The following is an 18,368-nucleotide window of genomic DNA, read 5'->3' as shown; positions in this document are numbered from 1 at the left end:
CGAAATAGGATCAAATCAGCAATGAAAAATCTCTGTGGATATCCCAATAAGTGGATGATTACAAATCCTGGTATCCAAGTTTTAAACTTGAAAATAATCCTAGGTCTAGAAAATCATCATTTTTTAAATCATTTAACTTGTAAACAATGTAACTCGTTAATAAATTTTTCACGTTTTATATTCATGTGAAACTCAAACAATTGTGGCAAGGACAAAGCCATTGCAGAATTCATCGTAAGCTTGAAATATTCCCCCAAAACCTGTTAGCACTTGGATTATATTTGAAATTCAATATTTACAAAGGGTTGTGCCATTTGATCAAAGATGAAAATTACATACAAAATTAAATATTCCTAATGGATCAATGAGCCAAAAGCACGGTCGTTTCAATACAAAAGATTAAAGATATTAAACAGAAGCCATGACCAATGAGAAGTACGCTTAGACTTCTCTCAGCTTTGATTCTCTAACATCAACCCTGCAATTTTCCCCCATCGATCACCTTCACCCCAAACTGATTAACAGATAAAAAATCTCACGTCAAAAATATAATAAGGATAAAAAATTTCCATAAGCATGCAGATTTTTTCAGTAAAATCCACCTCTAACGCATCTACAAAGTTGATAGCATTTGATTTCTATATACACGTTTGGCTTCACATTAAAAACCACTACAACCAAACAAGGCAGGAAGATGAGTACTCAATTTGAGAATACGAGTTACGATGAGGTCCTGATTTGACATTAACCTTTTTTATGAGAGATCCTTAATTTTCATTCTCCCAAATTTAAAAGGAGTCTCCCATTAGGTTCCTTTTAGCTTCAACTAAAAATACCACTTGGCATTTTTTCTATAGCAATTTCAATTGTGATACAAAAGATGCAAATTTAAAATACCTTGGTAGTTACAATTCTAACACTACAATTTCTACCATGATGATGTGAGATGTCCAAGAAGTAATGGTCAGAGAACCATCTAGCAGAGGTAAATTTACCTTCCGAGACTTTCTCAATCCAAGGCCCATTCATTACATTTAAAATACTGCACACTTCGCTGTATTCCAGATCCGGTAGCAACTTTGGGGTAAGCAAAAAACATCTGCATCACATTTAAGGCACTTCATTATTAATTACACCAAACGTTTAACGTAAGCAGGTGTAGAAAACATAATCAATTCATGGCTGAAGATAGGTTTTTGTGTTCTGATAAGATATAAGCTTCAAGACCTGCTAGCTCCATTCGGGGTATCATTTCAGACAAAACTTGAATGCAATCTTTTAGATGGTTGTCATCAGGTTCCTCATTAAAATCATAATATATGAAGGAGCAAGGGAAATGCCAACATTCTACTCAAATCAGGATAGCATAAAAGGCAGAGAGCTGCTATCCCCTATTGAGAAGAGTCAAAGAAGTGGTGGAGTAGGGGAAAAAAATATCCACACTACAACTAATGTCTTTTATAGGTAAGCAAGATAATAAACTGTAAGCATTCCACCATTATTTCATACAGATGCTAGTTTAGCAATGCAAAGCTTTTATTCCATCTATGATCCGAGGCTAATACTTGAAGCATTTTCCCACCCTTCAAAAATTAAAGCATTCTAATCAAGAAAAACAACCACAGTTGCATTTAGCCTCCGCAGCAAATGCATCAGAGAAGAAAATTATGTATAAGCACATACTTTTCTACATATGGTGAACCGGAAAAAAATTATTGGTGGCCCTCTTTACTGCATGCAATCTAGAACCTTAAAAACACAAGAATGACGAATGTTCTTGCCTTATCATGGCCATACAAAAATAATGCAGGGGAGGAATCGATTAATAGTGTTAGTACTTACTGTGGTGTATTTGGCTGGCTGGCAGCTCTCACTAGTTGCTGGAACATTTTCCTTTCATTTATTGGGTCCATGCCTGAGGGAAAAAACATTCTTAACAAACGTCTCAGCCTATAGAGAAATTACTTCAAACAGTAAAAGAAATTACTTCAAACAGTAAATACCTTGATTAATCTCATCAACCACTCTAAATGGGCAGTTGGTAAGATCTTGAAGAGAAACAAGATAAAGAATAGTAGAAACTGATCGCTCCTGAAAAATACGTCTCAAAGTACATTAAGAGAGAATATCTTTATGAAAGCATCAATGTAATTAAAATGAATCATTCTGTTATACCCCTCCAGACTGATGGTGGGCACTCAGAACTTGAAGCTGTCCTGTTGGTCTGATGATATCAAAACATATATAGGGTGTAAGAGATGGCAGCATTGGAATAGGGAAAAAGGCAATTCTGACAGCATAAACAAAGACAAAGCAATGGACAGTTCGAGAAAAATCCTGTAATAAATGGATATTACTCCAAAAATAGTATGCGAACTATGACCAAAAGGTTACATTTGGATTTCTTTGTAAATCTCAGAAGGCAGAAATCAATTACCATAGAATTAATTTCTACATGCAAAGCTTACATCTTTTAGAAGGAAGAAAGAAAGCATTCCTGCAGAACTAATGCAAACTGGGGAGTGAATTACAAGTTTTCCACATGCATCCATCATAAAAAGGGATTATTCTTTGGCTAGACCTTAAAAGGGCTATATAGAAGAAGCCTAATGGTTGTTCACCATAGTTCTTAAAAAACAACAGACTTTGGATCTCATGAATGCATATGTTCTACGAAAATAAATTAATAAGGTCTTAACACAGCAGTCACCTGAACTTCACTTTTATGAGTATCCCAAACTGATCAAAGTCCACATCACGCTCATCTGGGAAGGGGAGAGAACCATTGAAGGGAAATTGAACCAAGAAAACTAGTAAGACCTCTTCAGATTGGCTAAGTACATACCAAGTGAAACTTCTCCTGCAACAGCCATCTCCTCGAAATTACGACTGAAGGTTTCATTTATCTGGGCCACAAGGTTCCTCAACGTTGGAAGCCATGTCCCCTGCAAATAGCTAAAATGTTGGAGCTTCTATCATGACAATTATATCTTGTCAACACAGCCAGGCACAGACAAAAAGATACCAGATGAGTGCATCTCCAATTCTATCATTACTTGGTCTTCCACATGGGATGATTTGCTATTCCTTTTTTTAATAAAAAAATTATGTTTAATATTATGATTTAACTTTCAGCGTTCGCTTTTTATAATGATAAATCATTGTTAAAGCTCAGGAAGAAGCTAAGAACCAGGGTCTATTTGCTATAAACATAGAATACGTTAATACATGAAAGGCAGACTTAGTTGGCAGAGAATAAGATATCCGCCAAAACTAACAAAAGTGCGCCAAGGAGGATTAAACAGATATAACAAAGCAAGCCAATTCATTGTATTTGCTACCTTAAAAGGACCATGGTTGATCACCAATCAAAGGAATACTGAAATGCATCCATGAAACCATTGCTAAGGGAAGGAAACTAACGTAAAATCTGCAAACGCGAATTCATGAAATCTGATTTACTCACCTTTAGGGTGTCTACTTCAGCCAGACACCTACTTACTTCCTTTTTATCTTCTTCAAGTTTTGCAGCTAAAGCCCCTATCTGCTTGGTGATTACAAATACAGACAATCATTTAAAATTGGGAAGAAAAAAGAAGAAAAATGGATACAAAAAATCACCGAAATGATACCTGACGTTCACGGTTCTCATATTGTTCCAACACATTATGATTGACAAAAAGTATAGAATTGGCTTGGGAAGTGGTGTCTTGGATTGCAGCTTCCAAATCCTCAATAGTAGTGGGCATCTAAATAAATCATATCAGACAAGTATTAGCATGCTTTTTGCCCAGAAATTCTGCATTATGACAGAAACTACTTCCATGCTTGACACCAATGTGACAGGCTCATGGGGGATCATAAGCCACGCAATGATACATGCAGTATCTACTATATAAAAATAATGGCCACCATTGAAACAGACAGTTAGAAAAGCAAAATATATGTTTAGAGTCAGTGCCTATACATAGGGCAATATACCAACTCGTAACTCAGATTACGTGAATAATACAGTTGCCTATCCAGTCCCTAATCCCTCTGTTTTCTATCTCTTCTGTTAACATGTTATTCTCTTTTCCACCGAAGTTCCCTCTCTTTCTCTCCCTATCCATCTTTCCTCTGTCCGAATTACACTTATATAACATTGGTAAAAATTCAAACTGCTCAAGGGCCTTCACTTAATAGTGGGGCTGTAATGTTGACATGCATACTTAGCATAACAACAACTAAACAATCCTGCAAACAAATCTCTAAACATACCTCAAGAAATTCCTTCTCAAGATCTGGAGTGATGGGAGCAATTGATTCAGCACGCCTCAAACATTCTGAAAGCAGCTGTCGACAATTCTCAGTCTCCTTCTTGCCTGAAGTAACCAAAAGGGAATTGCAAGTCACACATGGTTTAAAAATGATGTTAAAACAATTAATCTGAACCTTCGGAAAAATTTAAAAATCAATGAAGGATCAGTTATTTACAGGATTCAAAGTGTAAGGATGCTTGCAAACCAAGCTTCTCGTGCTGCTTCAAACTGGCCTCCGACTCCCTAATCTAAGACAATTGAAAAGGAAAGGAGGTTAAATAAGAGACTTTGCCATATTATACTAATATTAAAGCACCAAATATCCATAATTTGACATATCAAAATGTACCAAAACTTAATATTCTGGTGGTACAAATTCCAAAACTTACGGAATTATCTTTCATTTTTTCTTCTATTTACGGGGAATATTACTTTTATTGATCACCAATATACAATATGCAACATACAACATACAACATACATAATTCTGCTCAACAGTGAAGATGGGTTGCAAATCAATCATCGTTACCAGCAGTTAACCCCCACCCCAAAAGCAAAAAAAAAGAAGAAGAAGAAGAAGAAGGCAATAGTAGCATTGGGCAACTGCGACAACATCTGGGTTCAACATCAATGGCTACTACGCTCAGCAGCAACAAGTTCAATGGCATCTCTAATTATGCAATGGTTTTTTTCCAATTTTTTTAATTAGAGGTTATCTATGTCATTTAATTATTTTTTCCCTTTTCTATCCTCAGACATTTTTAATTTTTCATTCATAACAAACACATTCAAATTAGAAAATTTAGACCAATAGAAGGTTGGTCCCAATAACCATTCCCTTTCCCATTTTCATTATTACCAAAAAGGGCATAATAGTTGTGCCAACTGCCAACATATGAGATGATGTGACTGAGTTGTAGACAGCCACACCGAGATAATTAATTGATAAAGTTCTTGATGATTCATGAAACACAATCTAATGAGCAGTGATTGTTATAACGTGCATTTTTATGTCTAAGTTTGTTTTTAATACTCCTCCAGTCCTTAATGTAGGACATAATTGTTGAGTTAATTTTGGTCCTAAATTCAAGAGCACAATATTTCCTAAATTACCTCTATTGATACTCCTTCAACCATAATCATGTAAGAGAGGGAGGGAGGATATCAAGAAAGAAAAAATATATCATATTTCTTATAATTAATTAATTTACCTAACTTCTTTAATCTAATCAAATTAGTTAAATAAGTCTTATATTGAGAACTGGAAAAGTATAATTTTACTTTTACAAGTTAGAATTTTCAAGCATTCAAATAGTGCAAATGAGTGACAGCTAGTAAGACAGATATCTTCCTTGCTTCCAGCTGCCTGTCTTCAAAAATTACCTCAAACTACCCAGGCCTTTTGTTTGAAAGCTGTCCTGAAGAATTGCTTTAAAAGGACAAATAAGCAGCTTAAGTAATTAATTACCTTAGCATCAAAGTCAAGAGTAGCCAAATGTTTTTCAGCATAACTCCGTCTATAACCAATTGCCTCAAGAAGTAGGTTCTGTCATAATCCAATGGAAGAATAAAGAAAACAAATATTTTCAAGATATTTCAAAGTAAATCATTCAGAACAAGAATACTCAATTCTAATTGCATTAAGTCAGTTTAAACCTGCACAAATGACAATATGAAAGGATCAAAAGACCTATCCTAAATCACCTTAATTTTGATTGCATTATGGAATCGCTGAATATTACAATTTCTTGCTTGATCAGTCAGCTTAGCAATAACCATATCCATATCACCCTCCACCGCCACTGACTCTAATTTCCTTTTCCTCAGTTCTAGGATCATAACAGATTCAATCTATTAGATACATATAAAAATATTAGCAAACCAACCAATCAAGAATTTGATTCCCACTAGCCTCATTCTTCATAATTAAATTAAAAATCCACCAGAAACTAAGTCTGAATTTTTTTCCCCCCAAGACAATAAGGGACCAAAAGGTTCTCACATGCAGAGCGTGCTAATGATATTTAAAAAATAAATCATGGATCTTCTAAAATCTCAAATTTTTGAGATAATGCGGTCCTTGATGAGACACACACAGAAAGCAAATACGACACTCTCCTATACTGCAGCATGCCAGACTAAAGTGATAACAGTAGAGGAGAGGATAAGAGTAAAAGAGCAATATTCAATTCAACAGACACCTAATACAACCTCCAGTACCTTATTTATAGACTACTATCCCCTTCCTATTTATTTAATTACCCCTAGTACTACTATTACCATATGTCCCTTAGTCACCTACCAATAGTGCGCATGATATCCCGGCGCTTTTCCTTCTCTTTAAGCACAGTAGTGTTTATTTCATCCTGGAAAGATTAATGCATTACGTTTGAGATCAGCGTGTGCCTTGCACACAGATTTTGCTTAACATCAAACATATTATGTTGCACAAGCACTTGAAAGGAGAAAACCAGTAAAGAATGAATTTTCTCTTGCCTACCCGCTGTCTGCGGAGATTAGCTGCTTCATTGCTTAGGCGTCTCTCCTCATCTTGTAATCCTTTAGAAGTTGCTTCCAAGGTTTCTATAGATTCTTCAAGGTCCATTCTGTGACACCTCAGCTTCTCGATTTCTCTAGCGTCTATATCTGAAAAGAACAGTAGTCAGGGTGGGCAAGGGCCAAGAAACTGGCAGCTTAAACAACTCTACAAAATCAATATATTGATTTTGGAAAGGTGACATGAGTGACCTACTGTATGAAAGAAGTCTCGAACGTTGTACTTGTTCAACAACTCCTGATACATGATTCCCATATCTAGATTTAGACCAACGATAGTGATTATCTGGAGTCCAAAAGTCAAAAATGCCCAATTTTTGGACCCAATCTGCCTTCTGATCAGTTTCTCTTGTTCCAATATACTGAAAGCAAATAAAAAGGCAATCATATAAATTGTAGGATCTGACTCAATAGACCAATATAGATATCCTAGGTTTATGCTTGTAAGCAATAATAAAAAACAAATACATACTGAATGATCCAGACCAAACTGTCCAATCAAAACCTCCTTAACAGCTGTGGGAGCATCAAAAACTTCATCAAGACGTGAGTAGATACCAAGAGTACGCATCTGTTGAAGTTACAAATTATCAGGGGGAAAAACAAAACAAAAATTAGTAATCGTTGTTTGCAAGAAAAATGTGTATTGCATTGATTCTGAATGATAAAGTACACCAAATAAATATACAGAAGGAAAGACAAAGGAGTAAAAACTCGTTAATAGGCCTAATAAATGCTAATAAACCGTACAATAACGAAGATATTTCCACATTCTTTTAATGGAGACAAAAGAAAAAGACTCCAGAAAACTTACATCTTCAGAAATTTGAAATGGCTCTCTCTGACTACCATCATCACCAGTATAATTTAATACTGGAACATCAAAGGAGCTCAGACTTTTTACCAAAAGGTCCCGATCACCAGAATCTTGAGTAATGAAAGACTGGATCAAACAGAACCGAAATAAATAAAAAGAATTAGAAATTAAAACAGACTTCCTCTAGAGGCGTTAAGATTCTTATTAGAAACATGAAGAAGTGGAGGTAAAAGGTCAGCTCTGTTTATCCTGCGAGATTGTCCTTATTGGTCATTAACCAAGTCATTTTATTCAAATAATGCCCAGTAATGGCAATTCTGAATTCATTTCAATGTGCAAGATAGTTGATTTCAGCAACACTGGGATGATTAAAGTTTAAAAACATAGTTAATAGCTGTAACTAGGATAGAGGGAGGCACTGACAGTGACAATAGGAAATTTTTTAATTCATTTTGCCAGAAAATGTTTACTCACAATCTCACCAAATTAAATAAATATTGACACCTATTTCTATTTTTAAATAAGTTTGATTCTTCGCATCCTCACAGTTATGTTCTCCTCGAGCAATTGAAGTGGTCAACTAGTTAATAAAGATAAGGAATAGCATCATGAGACTAAGACGTGTTATCAAAACCAAGAGAAGAAATGAAAAGCATTAAATTATCTTTAGACGACATAATACGGAACAGCATTCTAATGAGAAATAAAGGGTACCCTCCAGATGTAATAAGGAACATGACCCTCCAGGAAGGCAGCATGAGTCTGCTTTGCGACATTAACCTGGATTTGCAATCAACAATGTAACAAAGACTTGTAAAAAGAGCCAGTCATTCCTATGACCATATGGCTGATTAAACGCACCTCCAGCAGTACAGGACCATAAACTTCCTTATTGAATAAATGGCGATTATCTTGCACCCATTTATAAGCTTCCATTACTTTCTCTGCCCCTGAATCTCGTAACGCATGCAAACACTTAGTATTTTTACTATCCATCTCCCTCAACCTGCAAATTCACATTAAATGGAATAGCCATACACGTGTTTACAACAGTAATAAAGCAATTCAACTTTAATCTGAATTCTACCTGTCTATACACTGTGCCAATGATGACTTTTTCTGATATAAAAATTTGTCTGTTTCTGACTTCTCTAGCCTCTTTTGAGATGCAGAATTTTGCAAGTTCAAAATTTCATCTTTTAGTCTTTCCTGAAGACAAATGCATGTGGTTATAGCATTATAAACACAAAATAACAGGGATTTAGAGCTTGCTAGATTCTATTCTTTATTTTGATGTTCTTAAAACAATTCTGTAGGGTAATTTTTCAGAACAAGTTTCGGGGAAAATTTTTTTTAAAGAAACTGTTTGAATCATTATTTTAAAAAACACGTCTAAAATGGTGAAATGAAGGGTGAAATAATAGTATGCTTTATTAGCATGATTGTCATTTAAGAAAATACAATGTTCTCCACTTATTTAATTTTGTACAACAAAAAGTGTCAAAATATCAAAAGATGTTCTGATATATTTTTTTTAGAACAAATTTTTAACTTTGTTTTTCAGAACACAACCAAACACATTTTCAAACATGTTTTTTTTTCCCAAAACAAAAAAAGTTTTGAAAACAGGAGGCCCTAAGACGTATCTACCAGGGGCAAAAGTGGGTAGTGGTGCATTCATTGTAATCAGAATTAGCTAGTAGTACTTAAATGTAGAAAATAAAAGTAGATATTAAAATTAACCCTGGAGAAAATAAGATTGAAAAATTAAATGCATCAGTATATAAAAAGCAAACTAAAAAAATGTATCATCAATAGCTACCCCATCCATCACTATTAAGATGTATCATAGCAATTTCTTTAAGCGCAATTCAGAATTTTGAGCAGAAGGCAAAATTATTAAGAAAAAGAATGAACATGATGAGAATAGGACATTTTTCTGTGATAAAGGAGCAAGACCATAACAATTTAATTAAAGGGGGAAAAAATTTAAAAAAAAAAAAAAGAAAAAAGAAAAATTATACAGCTAAACATGCGGCAAAGCTGTCAAATCCCTTTGCAAAAATGGCTTCTCTGAAGTTGAGATCCATGAATTTCTCTGAAATTTTCCTTTTTCAGTATTTTCTTTTCTTTTTTTTTTTTAAAACAAAACATCAAAAACCTTCTCTTTCTTTCCAAAAAAGGCAAACTTCAGGAGATTTATGGATCCTCAACTTCGAAGCATCCATACTCCTGAAAATAAGCCCCAGACATTATCATTGTCCATGAGACAAACAGAGGAAAAAAAAATCTCAGAAATTACAAGCATTCTACTCAACTTAATGTACAATGTTACAGCCGTGATGTTTGAATGGGGCACTGACAAATTTGGGGGGGGGGGGGATATCTTGAAGGAGCCAACTATTGAATACTATAACTATCAACTGGAAAGACCAACTCACAATCTCTTCCTTTGGAGGTTCATAATGAGGCAGATTCTCCAGTTCACGTTCAGCAGCAGCAAGTTCCTCCTTAGCCTTTAAAAATCTTTGCCGACAAGTTTCTTCCTGCCTCCTCAAGTCTTCCATTTCATTGTATTTTCCTTGTAATTCCACACCCTATCATTAGTAAACAGTCATTATAACTAACATGAGAATTGAGATTCACCTCACAGCAAACTAGACAAACCCACAAGTAGAATAGATGGGAAAAGACAATTTTTTAACATCCTTCTCACCAAATAGAGTCCTCCAGCAAATGCAGTAAGAACAAAGACGCTAATAGCGGAAATATGCATGCTTTAGGTTTAAGCATGGCCTTTTGGTTAAACAGGACAGGTCAGGCAAGGCTCTTGATAGGCCCATAGGCCTATTTTCAATAATTTCATACAATTCGTTTAAATGATATTATAGTACATGTAATATATATTATATTTATACATATAAGGGAGGAAGTGGTATGGTTGATTAATATAACTAAAATAAAGTTCTAAGATAAATTAATAAAATTTATATTTTATTTTTATTTACATATAAATATACCACCTAATATTATTTGTATATATAAATATGATATCGAAATATAAATGAGTAAGCCCACAATTCCTAAATGAAAGAGAAAAACTACCAGATGGTTTTCTTTCTCCAGAAGTTCCATTCGCTTCATGGCATTGCCATTTATAAGGCTGGCAACCTTTTTACATGTTGCATCCATTGCTGCCTTGTTCTTTTTCTGTTTCCTGCAGCCAATTAATTAATAGATTATACAACCATAAAAAGGGATTCTTGGCCACACACTAACATGCTCAGGGTACAACTGTATCAAACATCAGAAAGTTTATGTCCTATAAAGGTATCAAACTCAGCTTAATATTCCACATTTGACAATATCATCAGTATAGGATAGTTAGATATGAGTTTCTCTCAATTCAAAGATCTAATTCCTTTTAGTCCCAGGATTAACCTCATTAGAACGATTTCTCATTTTAAAAAAAATATACCAGAACAACAAACATAAATTTTGTTCAACACCCAAAAATGCATTTAAATCCTATCTCGAATACATATACTCGAGTTAAAAGAAAAACATTTAATCATTTTACACATGCTATTCAGAATCTAGTGGCATGATTTAGAACCTTGCATTTGCCTACGGAGCTGAGAGCAATTCTTGTTCATCTATTTTCAGGATTCTAGGAGTATAAAAGAGGTCTAGGAGAAATGTTTCGGGTTTGCTATTCTGCTGTACCTTTGGGTGGGACATAACGCCATTTTCACACAAGAATGATATCAAATATGAAAGGGCGTTTGTGTACCCCACAACGCTGGTGAACATGAGGTGTCCACTTTGAGATTGGAACAGTTCATTTATCGAATTTTGGAGGTTTTGACAGGAGTAATGAAGTTAAAAAATTTATGTCAGGATGCAAATTATGCCACTGTTTGGGATATTTAAGCAGTCAGAATGCTCATGCGTTTAATTTAAAGATACACGATTATGTTAGAGTTATTTAGTACATGATTGTTCCGTGGGTACTTTTCTTGCTGTACCCCCGGTTTATTTAAGAGAATTACAGTCAGATTTATAGTAGGATCCAAGAGTTCCAAGTGGGCTAGCGTTCATGGTATAGTGAATCCAAGACCTTCATTTTTAAACAGCTAGATGCATTCAGACTTTTGCAACCATGCAACTAGGAACTGACATTTTGTTGAATTAAACACCAATACCCCATCATTCCTATACTGAGATATTGAACACTCTCATTCAGCAACCAAGCTTACTAGAGGATATTAAATTTAGATATTTAAGCAGAATTATGATTATGACTGCTAAGCAAGGTCAACATACTCGATAGGTTCTTTCAGATCATTTAAAATCTTTGCAGCTTCCTCCATCTTCTTTTTAGCATCATTTTCACGTTCTTTAGCTTCCAAGTATTCAGCCTTCTTCATATCATATCTAAGCCATGGCACTTTCTTTTTCATGGACTCAACCTACATAAAGAAAATAAAGGCATCAGATATTCTAACCAATTACAAAAACAATAGAACGCAAGGGAAAAAGACAAAAAAAAAAAAACCAAGATAAAACCTTTTAAGTAGTTCATCCCTTTGACGGACACGTTCAACATCCTTCTCAAGTTCAGCATTAAGGTCCTTTAGCTGTTTCAAAGTTTCTTCATTTTTCGTCACTGTCTGAAATGAAATAGAGGCAATTGCTCTTAAGTTTCCATGCAACATTTAGTTTCAGGTATATGTCTCCATTCCATATGTAAAAGTATAGTTACCAGCTCAATTTGCTTCAATGCACGGCTTTTATCAACAAGAGAACGGTGAATGATTGGAAGTTGGGGATCACCAGTAGCCTTTTCAGTCTCCTCCAGAAGTTGCACAGGAGTTAATTTAGCAAATTCACAGACCCTGTCCTGGGGTAAAAACTATAAAATACAATGATACCAAGTTAAACAAAGAAGCTAATATTAAAATCAACTAGCAGAATATTTGAAGCAACAAACTAACAGTACCAAAAAAATTAAAATCCTCAAAACAAAAAAAAAACATACAATTGTGAGATTTGATGCATTTCAGATACACTAGTTCAAGAAAACACAATATTAAAGATCAAATCACTTCATCATTTTAGTCTAGGTTTGACTATGGGGCTGATTATTTCAGTCTATAACCTCACTGGATCAATTCAGGACTCCTAACTCTAGTTTTTTACAAATATAAAATTTCTAATTTCAATCCTAAGGTTAATTTAGGAAATTTTACATGTCAGATCATGGTTGCATATGGGTTGAGAAATAGTAGTGCTGTTAAACAGCAATCGGAAGGGGGGAAGAAAAGATAGAAATAGGGACAGAAAGATATAAGGTAACACTAAATTATTCATTCAATGGGTTAAAAAGTGATGCAATGAGAAACCCAAGGGCTATTTATAAAGCCTTAATAAAAAGATAAAATTAGATGGGTACCAAAGTGGGATGGGGAACCCTACCCTAAAAGCTAGCTATTGAGGTGAGAGAACCAACCCACTTAAATACCCCATTGAGCCTCCCATGCTACCAAGTCTCCATCGTAATCTAAATATAAACTTATCTATAAAAAAGGCCTACTCCTAAAAGAGAATCTACACAATCTTGTAGAAAAACCCAGATATCTTATCTATATTTAAGATATTCCTACGACAACCAACAAGCTCCTAGTTGAGATGATAAGAGGTCTCACTCTTGTAAGAAGGAGAATACAAGTTCAAATCCCAGAGAGCACACTTGTTGGGAGAGTTTTAACCTTAATGCTCACAGCCAGACAAAAATTAGTCTCAAGTGTAAAGTGACTTGAAGATACTCTGAATTACATCAAAACATATATATACATATTCCTAAGACAAGCTAACTTGCACGAAATAAAGATAATAATGAAACAAAAACAATCATAACTAAATCCTAAATGATTCAAGAAATAAATCCTAAAAGATTTTCTTCTGTTAGAGACCTTGAGATATCCATCACCCCCAGGGCTTGAAGGAACTCTCATCTAGAGAGGTAGAGAGTTGGTATGACTCAAGCAACATGGGAAATGGTTCCCAAAAGAAATACTAACACTTAGAAATCATAAATTAGCACCTTAAGAGTGACATACGCACAAAAGACTCAGGAGATAGCAGCAAGTGCCACCCTTGGCATATGGGCAAAAGACTCGAGAGATGGCAGAATGCTTCTTCACTTCTACACTTACATCTACAAAATAGCAAGAAACCTAAACAAGCCAATTATCAAATGCAACACTACTAGGCAAAATCCCAACTTGAACAGCAAGATCATCCCACTAGAGAAACACCACAATCACTTTAGAGAAGATCTTTTGGGCTTTACAAGACAACCCCCACATAATTACTTTGTATAACGCAAAATTACTTAAAATAAGCTAATCCGAAAACACACACTAAAATGAGCAATGCAACATGTTTAGAACAGAATTGTAGAAATTTGTAATTTAAAATTAAAAATGCATCAATAAAACGCCTTGATTGCTGGTCTTTATACGTACTTGGGTCAAATTATTAACTTGGATGTTAAACCGTTGAATGACTTCCATCACATCCTTTTTGGGCACTACTTTTCCTGAAAGTAATACATCAAAATAGCAAATAAATATTTCACTACGTTAGTTAAGTTTCTTGCAAGTATTTATCAACACTCTTTTACCAGCACATGCATTTTTTTCCTCTGTTTTACTTTTATGACAAACCAACACTCAGCATAGAAAAATAATATAAGGGGGAATATCTCCATTTTTCTTAAGCAGGATTTACTAAAGAAAAAAAAAGTATAAAAATAAATAAAAAGTACATATTGACACCACTTAAATACATTGTTAGTTAGTAGTTACTAATTGCATAAACCTTTTCTTGGTTTTCAAAAGTAATATTCAAAGCGGTCGCTTTCTCAAGTCTGTACCTAGGAAAAGTTTCAAACTCAAAATCCATAACCAACCAATTTTGACCTTTCATCCAAGTTAACCTCAATCAAGAGGATCAACTACTCATGTCAACAGAATCATAGCATTCAATGAAATTAGTAACGTACAAAATAAAATAGAAAAATAAAACCTACCATTGAACAACCATTCAGACTTGTTGTTAGTAGTTATTTTCCGAATAACAGTGATATGCTTATCTTTACTATCCCCTCTCAATGTAATCTTAATACAACCTGATTCTTCTCCCCGCTTCACATATGATCCAATACTTGTTGCTCGTCCTAGCAGCTGCAAAAAACAAAGTCTCAATCCTAATGTTCTTTGGAGAAAAAAAAATATTGAGATTCGAATTTACGTGCTAGCCTGTATGAACCAACCTGAGGCTCACCCCCCAGACCAAGTGCAATGGCACAAACAAGAGAACTCTTCCCAGAACCATTGGGTCCAATAACAAGATTCAGACGAGGACCAGGTTTACATTTTAGGTAGTCAAAGGTCATAAACTTAAAAAGCTCGATCTCGATAATGCTTCCAGGCATAAAATCATCTTCTCCCCTGAAAGAAAGAATAAAATTGTCCACTTAGAAATCATATTACAGACCTTTAACGATATCCATTTAGAAACATGGTATTCAATGATTGTGATTATCAAACAAAAAAATGTCAGTTTAATTGATCAGATTTCATAAGTAAAAGTGTGCAGGGACGCCATGAAAGATAGAGCATGGCCCTGTTCAAAAAACAAATACTAAATGATGGTGACGCTGATGAATTCAGATCAAGGGATGGGTAAACCATTTATTGAAGAAACCTAGGACAGAAGTTTAAAGAGGAAGAACCGGGGTTGCCCGACAACCACCACCGCACCCACCCACCCCCAAAAAAATCAAGTTTATAACTTTAATGGTTTTAGTTCTCTTTTTCCAGCACATCTTCGCCAACCAGCCAGAAAACTGAAGAACAATATCAGTGGCACAGCCCTAACGCCGAAAAGGGTCGACGAGTAAGCAGGTTAAAAGGCGAATTGTGAGCCAGCGAATGAAGAAGAGCCGTCAGGTTTAATGTTGACAAACCTGGCAATTTTGGGGCGCTTACGACGAGGTTCAGCCATTGCAAAAAGGGAACTGGTCGCTTCTACACTCTTTTCGATTATGAAGCTTCAATATAGAAAGCTTCAATTTTTGGTTTTCTCAGAAACCTTCATGCATTCATGAACCAGTGAACCGAAGCCATGACTAGGGTTTACTCTGAACTGGAGAAAGCAAGGGATACGCTCAGACGAATGGAGAATTGGCGCCAAATTGGAACGAATTCGGACCCTGTGTCGGTTGGCAAGGGAGGGGTCGGATCTTCTCATACCTTTTGGGTGTTGTCGGATCTCCAGCTGATTAGCTGAATGTACTTCCAAATCATTAATATGTTCTCCCAATATAAAATATAAATAGGAAAAATCATTAAAAAAAAGACCATAAAATTTAAAAAATTACAAATAAAAACCCATTACAACACTATTATGAGTTACAGCAATCTTTATGAACAAGTCTTTATCTGTAATTTTTTAAATTTTACGGCCTTTTTTTGCTATTTTTCCATGTAAATATTCCAAACTTCTCTTTTTTCGATAAAAAATATTCTAAACTTCTCGAATCTTTTTATAATTTTTTGTTTTCAAACTTTTTAACTTATTTCATATATTTTATTACATTTTTCGGTCAAACATATTGTATAAAATTTTAAGCAATCTTATTTTTATTTTTAATATTTATTTGAATATTTCAACAAAGTTTGTATACATATATATATATATCCCATACTTTATTCTATATAACTTCTTTTATTTGGGGGGCATTCGATTGTGTTCTGAAATTGTCCCCAAAAAAAAAAAAGGTATTGAGCAAGGTTCCTTTATCTTACCCATGATCCTGGTTTGTAGTCCTCCAGTCTTAAACATGAGACTCATTCTGTAATGGAAATTGTACTATAAAATGAGTCTTATATTTAATATTGGAGAAATATTAATAAAAAGAAAAATTGGTTAAAAATTCCTGATTAAAAAATTAATTTTTTTCAATTAAAGGGTGGCCACTAACAACATACAAAATTGAATCCATAATCTGTTCATTCTAAAAAAACATCGATATGAAATTAAACTCACAATCTCCTAATAACAAGACAACATCAATGCCTCTCTGGTTTCAGGGAAGGGTTAAATTGTTACAATAAAAAAGGATTAATTTTCCCTAAATAAAACTTTGATGCCAATTATTGCATGACCTGAAAATTGTCCACCAAATTTGCATTATAACAACAAATAAGTTTCACCATATTGACTCGTGCACCTATTCATGTGGTTTTATAAAATATTTATTTTATTTTCGTATAATACAATCAAATTTTTATAATTATTATAGGAGAATTCCATCCATCATTTGGCCCTTCCTCGTGCTTTGTTTCTTTCTTATTCAGTTTGGGGTGTTTAAATTAACTTTTCAGAAATAATTTTACAGTATATGAGATAAGTATGTGATAGAGATTTTGTCCCGACTTGTATTGAAGCATTTTTTTTTTAGTACTTTTAAGGCATCCCAAACACCTTGGTCCTTATAGTCTATCTGTTTTCCAAAACGATCCCTGTATATTTTGTCTATTTCAACTTTAGCTCTTTCGGATTTAGACTCTAATGGTCGCTAGATTCATAAACCATGTTACCCTATAGGATCTCACCAATTTTGATGTTTTTTCTGAAACAGAGCCTGATTCAGTTCATCAGTTCATGCAGCTCTGAAATGAAGAGCCATGGAGGCTGAACTTGAAGCTTCCTTTTGAAGGATAGAGCAGCATTAAAGGAAAGAAATGAGTTACTGGAGGTGGATCATTTAAAAAGGACACGAAGCAGAGACCTGTAAGAAAGAGAATTCAACTAGAACTTGGAACAGACCATGGTAAGAATTTCTAATGTTAGAATTGTCTTGACTATTGCTGCAGCCTGCATCATTTAGTTGGGAAGTAAGACAATTAGGTCATGTTTGGTATTTGGGTCTCAATTTTGATGGATTGGGAATGGAAGTAGGATTGGGTGTGAAAGTGGGAATAGGAGTAGGAATGGATATTTTGGTATGAAAATGTTAATCATAGGATTAAATTTTCAATACTACCTGTCCACTTCCCTCTATTGTATTCTCCAGTCTCACAATCCAACTTTAAGCAATAAGTTATCTCTCATCAAATACTTTTTTAGTAAACTTTCTTAATTTCAATTATAATCTCAATACTCCTTACCAAACAAAACTTTAAAGTTGTTAATAGTACATTGTTGAATGGTAAGAAGACGATTATTATATGCGACAACCTTAAAACTTTATTGACAAAGAAAAACTCAAATCATATGGGCAAACTCCCACAGGCTTTCTATGGGTTTCTTATGATAAGCTACGAATTACTGTTTTTATCATTAGTATATGTAGAGACATCTTGACAAAGGTAGCCATTTTTTTGCTGTTTCCCTTCAAAGATTTGGGTCCAATACACTATTTATAGTTTTATACAGAGACAGATCAGATATTGGGGCACTTAAGAGTACAAAAGCTTTAGGTTCTGAATCCAGTTTTCCATGCCAGAACCAAGGGACAAAGTCATTTGGGCCTTTATGTTGTATCATAACAGCAAGTAGGAGATTGTTTAGGGTTAGGAGAAGCCTTGTCTCATACTAGATGACAGGCTTGGAGTGATATC

The 18,368-nt window shown here is 34.5% G+C and overlaps 1 protein-coding gene across 1 annotated transcript; it reads right to left on the bottom strand.

Moving 5' to 3' along the window:
• Positions 1–246: 246 nt before the first annotated feature.
• LOC114719255 (structural maintenance of chromosomes protein 5) lies at positions 247–16,000 on the bottom strand. The gene is made up of 30 exons (XM_028904726.1): positions 15,710–16,000; positions 15,014–15,191; positions 14,771–14,924; positions 14,205–14,278; positions 12,440–12,589; positions 12,245–12,347; positions 12,001–12,148; positions 10,780–10,891; positions 10,116–10,271; positions 8,762–8,883; positions 8,536–8,680; positions 8,389–8,454; positions 7,672–7,800; positions 7,330–7,428; positions 7,054–7,219; positions 6,802–6,947; positions 6,604–6,667; positions 6,006–6,130; positions 5,770–5,847; positions 4,477–4,549; positions 4,261–4,364; positions 3,633–3,749; positions 3,467–3,544; positions 2,846–2,945; positions 2,711–2,765; positions 2,176–2,224; positions 2,004–2,091; positions 1,843–1,915; positions 996–1,099; positions 247–514 (listed from the first exon to the last, which is right to left on the bottom strand). Exons 1-30 carry the CDS (start codon positions 15,745–15,747, stop codon positions 453–455), a joined length of 3,156 nt encoding a protein of 1,051 aa, XP_028760559.1. The 5' UTR covers positions 15,748–16,000; the 3' UTR covers positions 247–452.
• Between the last annotated feature and the right edge of the window lie 2,368 nt (positions 16,001–18,368).

The sequence above is a fragment of the Neltuma alba genome, unplaced genomic scaffold (assembly GCF_004799145.2).
Source record: "Neltuma alba isolate B1F8T4 unplaced genomic scaffold, ASM479914v2 tig00011900_pilon, whole genome shotgun sequence".
NCBI lineage: Eukaryota > Viridiplantae > Streptophyta > Magnoliopsida > Fabales > Fabaceae > Neltuma > Neltuma alba.
The sequence above is the reverse complement of the archived record's forward strand: the minus strand, read 5'-3'. Positions and strand labels throughout refer to the sequence as shown.